General features: G+C 40.2%; 1 protein-coding gene across 1 annotated transcript; it reads right to left on the bottom strand.

The window, feature by feature from the left end:
• Positions 1-2289: 2289 nt before the first annotated feature.
• LOC137168671 (ADP-ribosylation factor-like protein 4D) lies at positions 2290-5858 on the bottom strand. The gene is made up of 3 exons (XM_067571417.1): positions 5701-5858; positions 4296-4969; positions 2290-3312 (listed from the first exon to the last, which is right to left on the bottom strand). The coding sequence occupies exons 2-3, from the start codon at positions 4737-4739 to the stop codon at positions 3148-3150; spliced, it is 609 nt and encodes a 202-aa protein (XP_067427518.1). The 5' UTR covers positions 4740-4969; positions 5701-5858; the 3' UTR covers positions 2290-3147.
• Between the last annotated feature and the right edge of the window lie 4941 nt (positions 5859-10799).

Below are 10799 nucleotides of genomic sequence, written 5' to 3'. Positions count from 1 at the left end.
TAGTGTCTTATGCTATATTTCTTATTTAATGTTTGTGTATAAATTTGCCTCACCTTACTGCTGGGTTGTTAATTTCACTTAGAATTATCCCACAATCACCTCATATTCCACAACCAATGAATCTGGTTGTGGAATATGCAAAAACCAGACTTGTCTCTACCCGCTCCTGACGTCATGAAAACTGAAATATAAGATGCCAGTTGTCTCACACTGGGGAGGTCTCGTCTGCGGGGCACAACCACCTCAAACAGGTCAGTGATATGAGCCTGAGCACTTGATACGATTGTATACCGGGGAGTGAGATGGTAAGAGGGGCCGGCACAGAAAGGAGAAGGGTAATTAAGAGAGGTGTGTGTGGGAGAAAGAATGGGATGACCTACTGATGAAACTGTAGCCTGAGGACACTGACATGAAACCTGTTTGATTCCCACCTGGCAACAAATACAACTACAAAGTATCAGCATGTCTTTACAGCTTCAGTTCCCACAATCATTTTGTCAACACTGTAGACTGAATGTGAAAGCTGGGGGTGGACAAAATAAAGGGCACGCCTCATATTGATACAATAAATACATATGTCAACTTGAAATGAGTGACAGAGAGGTGTTGCTGTATCTCTGTGGTAAAAGGCTGATTGTATTATATATATAATTTGATATGGAAATTTATTTTGGTCTGTCACATAAGCAGTTTGGAATAGGAGAAAAATAGCTAAATATTCATTTGTGGGTATGACTAATTTGTAAAATATTCAAAATATTGATTGCAAATACCTGCTGGACTCTGCACAGACTACTTGTGGATTGAGGATTTTGAAGCCCCAAGCAGACACCTCAGTTCTTATCTAGCAGCTTTACAACTCACTAGACCACAGACTGTATCTCACACAGCTACACGTTTGCCTCCTCTTACAAGAGAACACTGGTGTTATTCTGTATTTTTGAAAAGATTGAGTCATAAGTAAAACATAAAAGGTAGTTCTGTTAAGCTAAATATTCAAGCACTGATTGAATTCAAGCACATCATGTACAATGTACATGATGAGGGGCGCTTGTATCATTTTGTGGCCAATAGCAGACAGTGGCGGGGATAAAATAACACCTTGTAATGCAAACAATGGCCTCAGAGGTGGCTCAACACATACCAGACAAATTCAACAAAAGCCCAACGTTTGAATCTTCACAAATGTGCAGGCAGTTTATTTGCATTATTTTGTTAGCTGTAAACGTGTTGTGTGTAACAACCTGCAGGTATGAATCATGCTCCATCTCTAGTTTCATTTCCAGATGAGCTGAAACTACAACCCTGCTCGCGTGTTCAGAGACGTGTTCTGACTAGTGTTGTCATGATACAAAAATGATGACTTTGATAACATTACCTGCCTAAATATCTCAATACTGATACTGAAATGATACCACAACAAAAACCTAAAACATCAGGAAAAGTAATGGAGTAATATCTTAGACCATGGAACTTAAAAGTCTGTTTTATTATTAATAAAATTGCTGAGCTTCATAGCTATTTATAAATTGATCATTTATAACTGTTGTTGATCTGCATACTTGTGAACACCTGATCTTTAGCAACTTGCAAGTTATGGTTAACGTTACTAGTGTGAATGTTGTGTTTGCATATAGATGTTTGCCACATTGGTAAGTTAGCTAAAAAGCTAAAGCCAAATTAAACAGTTATCATTGCCCTTAATTGCCTCATCAAACTCCAATACTGAAAAAAGTTTGCTTGTCACAAAATAGCTCACACTAGTTTGACTTATATTTGAGGGCATGTGATTATGTTATCTATCACATTTGGTGTTGGCTCTCTTGGTCTGTGTGGGTTTAAAACATCTTTTACAGACGGGCTTGCCCTGACTGTAGGCTATATAAGTGAAATAATGCCAATTTTCGCTCCATGTGTTTATTTTGTCAACAAGCCATGGACGTGGTCGGCCAGAGCACTTGTACTTGCAGCCATTCCTCTCGTTCTGTCACCATGAAAGCTGCAGCGTGCTTATGAGTGAAAAAAAACATGGTCTGCATGCCTACTGCGCCTGCAGGGATTGGAAGCAGAGCGCTGCACACACACATCGATGCAACTCATAGGAAATATAGCTCTTATTAAAACACTGTCATTCTTGAAGTACTGGTACTAATAAAACGGTGTATAGTACTGTTTTTAATGGCTGGATAGTACCATTTTTAACAGTACTATACAACTCATGTTCTCAGCTGTGTAATCAATCACACTTACAGTAATAAACAGGCAGGTTTTCAAAAAAACAAATCCAAAGTTGCTCAATAATTTATTCATTTGTTGACATTTTACAAAACAATATGTACACGATGTAAAAACAATTTCTTGTTTGAACTAACCAGCCAACCAATCCTGAAATACATTGAACTGTGACAACTTTGGTGAAGAGTGAAAAACAATCTTAACTTGCACGGCTGGATACAACAGCCTCAGTCTGTAAACGTCATGTTCGTTCACTTGTGGCACGTCTCAACTGTAGTCCCAATGGCATACCTAACTCAACACTGGGAAACTTCTAACCTAGAATAAGAATATTGATAGTCTTCTTTTGATCAACAAAAGTGTTGTCTTAATATTCCCAAGCAGGAATTTGGGTGAACATCATGCAACGTAAAGATTTATAGTAAAGTGGAACATTTAAAGTTGGTGAAAGGAACAGGAACTATGCTTGAGCTAGGCCTGCCGGGCCTTGGTACAAAATATCCTTCAATGTTGGAGTGAGTGCATCAGTGAGTGTTCATCATATATTGCACAGGTTTTTAATCTGTCTATCCCACTGTCCCCCTGTACTGTCCCACTGGAGCTGTATGTCTCTTTGTTGTGCTCCTTTATGGATGGGAGATGAGGAGAGGGAAGAGTGCTCAGGAGCCAAAACAATCCCAAAGGATGCAGGTCTGTCCGAATGTTCAGAAGATGCAGGAAGCTTTCAACAGTTGGCACAGACTTCAGAGCCAAAGTTAAAACTTGGTTGGAAACGTCCTAACTCGTCTGAAGGCCTGACAGGCTTCCTTCCAAAAGTCAGAAGGGTCAAAAGCATGACCGCTGAGGAGATCCTCAGACTAGTAGTGGTACACAAAGTAACGTCTACCCCCACTACTGCTGCCATCCTCCCCTTCATCTCTTCTTCTTGCTGTGTCGAAGCATCTTCTTCCTCTTCAGGATCATCTCATAGAGTTTCTCCAGGCCGGGCTGCAGGCCCTGGCCATCCAGTGCCGAGCAACTCTGTGTGTGGTGCAGCGTGGATGAGCTGAGCTCATGGAGGGCCAGCACCTTCTCTACCTGAAACACAGGAGCACAAGACAGGAGGTTAGTGACAAATATGGGAAGATATTTTTATTTTTGTACAACCCTGCTGATGGCTGCCAAAATTCAACGGGCCTAATGCAAGAACCACACATACAAACAGATTTGCTTTTAAGAGGCACGTGATTTAAGAAAATCTGTGGCCTTCATCAATTTTCTTGTACTTTTTTTTTCCCTCTTCGGTACTAACAGAATGTACGGGTGGTCCAGACCTGTTGTACAAGTCCTGAACAGATAGTCTCTGCTTTCTTCACAACAGGAAGAGTTTAACGATGATACCAAAATCAACTAAAATAAAATACATATAATAAACTAAATTATAGTATTGGTTTAAGCCATCATGATGTGGGGCACATCTGTGTCTGAGCACAGAGAGCCATGACATCTTAAAAGGTCAGATACACTCCAGAGTAGAAAGGACAGCAGTTCAGATTTGTTTATTATGCTGAACTGTTGGGATGGAGGACGTGTTCATACATGTGCAGTCAGCATGTGTGATGCTCTAATACAGTCACATCTGCACGTTTTCAGAGACGTCTGCATTCAGACACGTGCAGATGACAGTAAAGTATCATCTGATCTTCACCCAGGAGAAATCAAACTCAGTAATGTTCAGGGTCCCGTGCGTGAGAAATGGATGCCAACAGGATACGCAAGTTTTGGTACTAACACTAAAATTGCTTCTTTTCAATATCTTAACTTTTAGAAATATTTTTCTATAAAAGCATGTAATAATTTAACAAAAGAAGCTCTGTCACAAAATATCTTTGCCAAAATAGAATTGTCTGAAATTGGCAAAATTGCATTTTAACCAACTATGTGATCAAAGAATAAGGGGGAGGGGGAAAAGACATTCAATGCCAACTTTATGTATTTAACAGGTTTCAACATTCAAGTGATCGGACATATTTTGGCCAAGAACGTACAGATCAGCAGTGTGTTAGTTTAACTATAATTACCTCTAATGCTGACATGGCTCCATCCAGGTCCTGTTTGTTTGCCAGAACCAGCACAGGTACCCCCTGGTTTTCTGCTGACCGTGTGATCCGGTGGAGCTCGACCTTGGCTTCCTCCATACGCTCCGTCTCGGCTGCGTCCACCACGAACACCAGCCCATCCGTCCTCCTGGTATACGACTTCCAGAGGGGCCTGAGTTTCTCCTGACCACCGACGTCCCACACCTGGAAAGTGGTGGTGTTGGTTTTGGAGTTCCCCATGGGCACTTTAATCCGCTCCATGTTGAAGCCTTTAGTTGGGATGGTCTCAACAAACTCCCGCAGCTTTAGTCTGTAGAGGAGGGAAGTTTTCCCTGCAGAGTCCAAACCAATCACCACGACATGCAGGGACTGGAAGCTTGGGAGAAATGGGGTGTTGGGGGCAATTTCTGTTAACTGGTTCCCCATGTTTGAGTCCTGTTTAGTGGAATAATCCGTCTGAGGATTTATAGGGCTAAATTATTTCCTTTGGCAGGTCTTCTTTTAAACTCCCGCTACTGCTGTTTTCCTGTTGCTGGCAGCGAAAAAAGTACGTGTGGAGGGACAAGGAGGAGTGTGTTTGTCTGGAGAGCAGGTCACACTCCTGGCCTCACTTCAAAGCCTGGTGCAGGAGACCTCCAGCTGCAGTCACTGACGACCTGTAGAGAAAAAAGCAGAGGGGGAGGAAAACATGAGTCAGCTATTTTAACAAGAGCACTGGGCTGTCAGTAATTAGACTGGCCCAGATTTATTAGTGCCGCTCCAATCCACTGTTCCACCATTAAGTGAACAAAATGATAAATCCATCTTAGATTTTCTTACTTTTTAAAATGTTAATGCACTTTATTAGATACAGCTAAAATTGTGCTACTGTATAAAAAGAAGAGGTTAGACATTTAAAAGGCTTTTGTTGTAAACTGCTGGTAAGCTTTTGTCCCGATGCAGACTGCACGGTGAAGGTAGGGGGCATTGTCAGCAACTGTAGTGTTTTCTGTTTCTAGCTTTGTCCTGCACAGAACTGGAAAAACAAGGATCAAAAAGAGCCAGAAATCCTGCAGCGCCTGTGCTGACCCTCGTATTGCTAACATGCTAATTAACGTTAATCCCCGAAACCGCAGAGTCTGTATTAGGTCCTATTTGTAGTGTCCCGCTTTAAAACAGTCACACACAAAAGTTGTTAGGGAATTTGATAATAAAAATATTTTTTTTAAAAAACGTATGCTTTAAATATGTTTGTAATAAACTGCAATATAGCTGCGAAGTTACAATTTAAAAAGCCTATTGACAATTAAGGCTAGTCTGGTATGTCACGAGCGTGTCCGCGCTCCAACAAAGTCAACAGACGGTTGGTTATTTTTGATTTTGCTTTAAGTTTAATAATATATCTCACCTGTCAGCATTTCCGCACTCCTTAAAATAGTCAACATTGTTGCAGTGCAACGAATTTCTGAAAATATCCAAGTTGTACAGTAGAAGTAATCCCGATATATTTGTTTTCCAAGCAGCAGAGCGTCGTGCTGCGAGACTCTCTGGTTATCAGGCGAAGACTGATGCAGAAGAGAAGTAAAGCCGGAGAAAAGCACGCCCAACCCCCCGCTGCTGACGTCACACAGGGAAGGGGGGGATACTGGGAAACATGGCAAACAGAAACGGTCCTTAAATGAAAAGTCCTTTCCAATTACTATCATGTCCCTGTGGGCTCATCATTTTCGTCACACGATGGATCTTTGTGACTCGTGGAATCATTTATATAAACTCTGTTTTGAAGCACAATCAAGATAAAATAATGTTGTGACGTTGTGTGGTAGTAGGCAGTGGTGGAAGTAAGACTATTCACACTCTGAGTAAAACTAGCAATACTACAATGTACAAATACTAAATTTCAAGTAAAAGTGCTGCATTAGAAAATTATCTTAGTGTATACCTTTACTGAGTTTTTATCATTACTGATGCATTTAAGTGTACAGCATTTAGGCTGGTCAACGTGGACTTAATTTTAACTGCTTTATACACTGTTGTGTAGTTAATCTGTAACAATGCATCATATTTTTTAATCTCAGACCTGTCAGTGTTTTATTCTATACATTATTTGATTATTATTATTACTGTGACATTGTATAAGCAGCATTTTACAATCGCAGATGGTAATTTTAACTACTTTATGCTGTTGGACAGTTACGTAGCAATTATCGTATTTCAAAAGCTGATGATCTGTTTTGAATGTAAAATCTTAATCTGCAAAGTACCTGCAAAATATAGCTCTCAAATAAACATAGTATAAATAAAAAGTACAGAACATACCTCTGAAATGTAGTGAAGTAGAAAATAACATTAATGGAAATACCCAAGTCAAGTTAAAGTACCTGAAAATTGTACCGAAATACAGTACATGAGTAAATGTAACATCCTCAGGTTACTGCACCTGATTTGAAAAAGACATAAAACACTGAACTAATACACAGAACTAGATCTACATCAGTGTGACAGATCAGAACACGATCAAGCGGATGGTACAGATGTGCACACAATAACGTAACATAAATTTTGATCATATCAAGATTTTTATCAGATATCTTAGGTGGTAAGAGTAACACAGCCTGTACTCTCTTACCAATGTGTGTGTGTGTGTGTGTAATTTAATTCGGAGCACTCTGACACAAAAGATAGATTTTTTCCAGCATCATCATATGGATTGCAGATCAGAGTCAAAATAGGATTTTCAGTTAATGTCAGTTAAATAGGAATTCATTCAAAACAAATACTCATTTTGGTACCAAAATCCTGCACCCTTTTATTTCACAACCTTAAGAGGAAACTGCAACAGCAGCAGCAGAATAAGTAAAATAAATGATAATGATGCTAAAAGTCAATATTGCTTCTTCACCTCAGAGCAAGTGTTAAAATTAAAAGACATCATAATGACAAACTGAAAAAGTCCCATGTTTTCAGGTCATCATAGGTCAGTACGAGCCATCTATGACATAATGGTTCAGCTGTTGATTTGCATGGTAACAGCCTAACGTAGTTCTTTCCTTGATACCCAGCACTCATTATGATAACGATGTGGGTGTGTGAAAATGTGTTGTGGGGGATGTGTGTGTGTGTATGTGTGTGTGAGACAAGTGATGACCTATTGACTCACTGACTGGAGCCAGGCTGACTGACTGCTCTTCATTTCATGGTGACATCTGACATTTGAGAGGACACAGAAAATAATCACGGCTCACATAATTATACAAACATATATTATTTTTTGGTGCTGTTTAAATCTGCTGTGGAAATTCAAACTAGTATGAGCTACAAAGGTCCTGATTTGAATGGGATGACGCTGCTGTCAGATAATTTGACGTGAAACCGATCAGATTAAATCAGCATCATGGAAGCTTCAGGTAGATGTGCGTGTGCAAAACTTATCAGCTGTGCCAGGTGTGACCAGCAGAAGAAAAGATATGGACACACACACACACACAAACACACAACATCCCTGCTCTTTAAATCTACAGCACTAGTTTGATAAAGTAATCCAAATTCAACTTTATCCATACTTAGAAAATGGACCTTGAGTTAAGATTATAGAGTGAGAAATGTTGCTGCATATCTGTAAACACAGATCATAAATCAAACAAAAATAGAAGTCAGCTGTAGCACCAGATGTAATAAACCATGTAGGTTCAGCATGGAGCCAGGAGATTTTTCAGAACAAGGCCTCAGGCTCTTTAAAACCTGCAGTGCTTTAGACACTCTTCTGTCACCAAGACTGAGACCATCGTCCTTTGTGGGTCCCAGTCCAAAGCTCAAGACACACTGTTGTCTCAGAGAGAAAGGACCTTTAATGTATAACAATCTCCTCTAATTAACTCTGAATAAACCTACTCTCATGGTTCAAATGAAAGGTCACTTAAACACTGAACTAAATGTTCCTGTCTAATGAGGGACCAGCTTTCCCTTCCTCCCTAACCTCATCCAAAAGTGGTGAATTGGCAAAACTGATCCCAGAGCAGTCAGGCATGCAGGTCATCTTTCATCATTGCACAGGGTAGTAGCACACTCTGTTGTCCGCAGAAGGAATGGCAGTGCTGATGGACGCTCAACCACCTGACCAGCCTATATGATTCTTTATTGTTATTATTTTATTATTTATACATTTCTCCACTTTTTGTTCAGATTTGAAAGATTCAAAAGAGATGCTGAGAAGCAGAGCGTGTATAGTCCTATAATAGATCATTGGCTGGAGCATGGCACTAACACTGCAGAGTTCTGTGTAAGATGCAGAGCTGCAGTTTAGTTTAGGATTTCATTAATCCATGTGCTATGTACTTAATATTTCATTAAAGCCTTTTCTATAAACAATGGATTAAATTACTATGTGTACATGTGGTAGAGGTTGATTCTAAAAGTACATGTTTGACCTTAGAGACAGAAATTTAACAAGGGAAAAATTTCAACTCCAGGGAGACATGAGGCACTCAAAGGCGGATTGAAAAGCTGGCTGTCATTAAGCGAGGGAAGACATGATATAGTTTAAATACAGGGCACATAGTTTCAGAAACGATTGTGGGGATATGGGGACAACTGCACACACTTTCAGACAGTCTCCTGGAAGTCATTCATGGTGCTGCACTGGTTTGTACATACGAAAAGTGACAGAAGTAGCTGTGTTTAGAATGAAAAAAGAGAACTTGAAAGAGAAGTTCAAACCCTGCCTACCCTCTCACCGCCACACACCTGACCAATCACTGCGTAAACTGGGCATGATTGATGGATCGTCGTTTTTGGAAAGTTACAGGGGTGAGGGGTTTCGGATGCTGTTTGACCATCCAACAGGCACTTCGGTCGGAGCATACTGACACTTTTCATTTCTGTATGGGTAAGCAAAATAAGAGCAAAGATTCAATCACATAGAGAAACACACACACACACACACACACACAGTGAGGTAGGGCCAATGTTAGTGAGCCACAGGAGGCAGCGAGCAAAGATTTATCCACCCTATCTTTCTGTTTGTCTCTGACAAAAGCAGCCCAGGAGAGCATTATGTTGCCTGGAAACTCCACTTAACAAGGTCAGAGGTAGGAGAGAGGTAAAGAGAGACTGACACTTCAGCCTCCACCAGTCCTCCACAGAGGCTGCTACAGCTTTCCCCTCTCCAGGGCACAAGTCAGGTGAGTAAAAAGTCTTTTTTTGCTTGCTTGTTATTTCTCAGAAATCACTGAGCTGAACTGTGCTGTCTGCGGTAAATTGGACAGACCAATCTGCTTATCCATATTCTATTTCTACAGCAAAGGACTGCATGTTTAATTGCATGCGATGCATCTCACTTACATACATGATACATCACTATACTATACTATATATACTATACTATACACAATGACATACTGTATGTGCATACCAAGAGGAAATGTAGTCCATGCCCTAAGACACAATTCACTTTTTGTATGGATTAAACAATGAGATGTAACATGTTAAAGGATGGGTCCACAGTTTTTCAAGTCTGTCTTAAAACAACAGTCAGGTGCCCAAATGAACATCATTCCTCCTGTTCGTACTGACCATTAGAAGATCCCTTTATAATGCGCTTACAATGTAAGTGATGGAGGACAAAATCCACAGTCCTCCTTCTGTGCAAAAATGTATTTAAAAGTTTATCTGAAGCTAATATGGAGCTTCAGCCATTCAAATGAGTCAAATCAAGTAGATATCTTTCAACGTTACAGTCTTTTTAGTGCCAAAGTCTCTCTTTTTGTTACCATACTTCCACCACAGCTCAACAGGGAAACACTGTCCGAGGAATTTGATGCTAAAAAGACTGTAAATGTGTCAGATATCCACTTGATGTGACTAACTCAGACTGCTGAAGCCTCATATAAGCTTTTAATATTCATTTGGGCACCTGAGTGTTGTTTTAAGACAGACTTGAAAAAATGTAAAACTATCCTTTAATCAGTGAGCTTTAGATGTGCTGGTAGGTGAATTTTGTTACCTTTAAACAGAGTCAGACTTGTTTCCCCCTGTTTCCAGTCTTTATGCTAAACTAAGCTAAACCAAAACCCCCAAATGCTTTCTGCTTCCTGCTACATAACAAGTTTTAGACTATAAGTGTGCCGGTATACTGGTTTTACCATATTGCATGGTGTAACATTACACTAATGGTAAAAACACTGGCAACAATATCCGTTAACATGAACACAGCACCACGCTGCTGTCCTCATTAGCAGTTTTATTTTCTGTAGCCACAGGGAAGCACTCTTCAGTCAGTCAAAAGAAGGCAGAATACTGGGGCGGCACCAACGTTTTTGGAGGATAGCACCTAGCAACAGCAGCTACTTTGCGTATTTTACCAGCATTTGGCTGGAGGCTGGTGCTAATTTTGTGCCCTGACTGTCACAGGATCTGACAACTAATGTACATTCACAAAGAGAGAGAGAGAAATAGAGAGAGAGAGATGGTCATGGTTCGCCACTTCTCAGTCATATACATAATGTTTCA

The sequence above is a fragment of the Thunnus thynnus genome, chromosome 17 (assembly GCF_963924715.1).
Source record: "Thunnus thynnus chromosome 17, fThuThy2.1, whole genome shotgun sequence".
Lineage (NCBI taxonomy): Eukaryota > Metazoa > Chordata > Actinopteri > Scombriformes > Scombridae > Thunnus > Thunnus thynnus.
The sequence above is the reverse complement of the archived record's forward strand: the minus strand, read 5'-3'. Positions and strand labels throughout refer to the sequence as shown.

Bases quoted from the DNA above. Each gene is read 5' to 3' on its own strand.
- LOC137168671 (XM_067571417.1), bottom strand. From the start codon at position 4,739: ATGGGGAACCAGTTAACAGAAATTGCCCCCAACACCCCATTTCTCCCA. The intron at 3,313-4,295 runs GTAATTATAGTT...CCTGTGTTTCAG, and splicing joins GAGCCATGTCAGCATTAGAG to GTAGAGAAGGTGCTGGCCCT.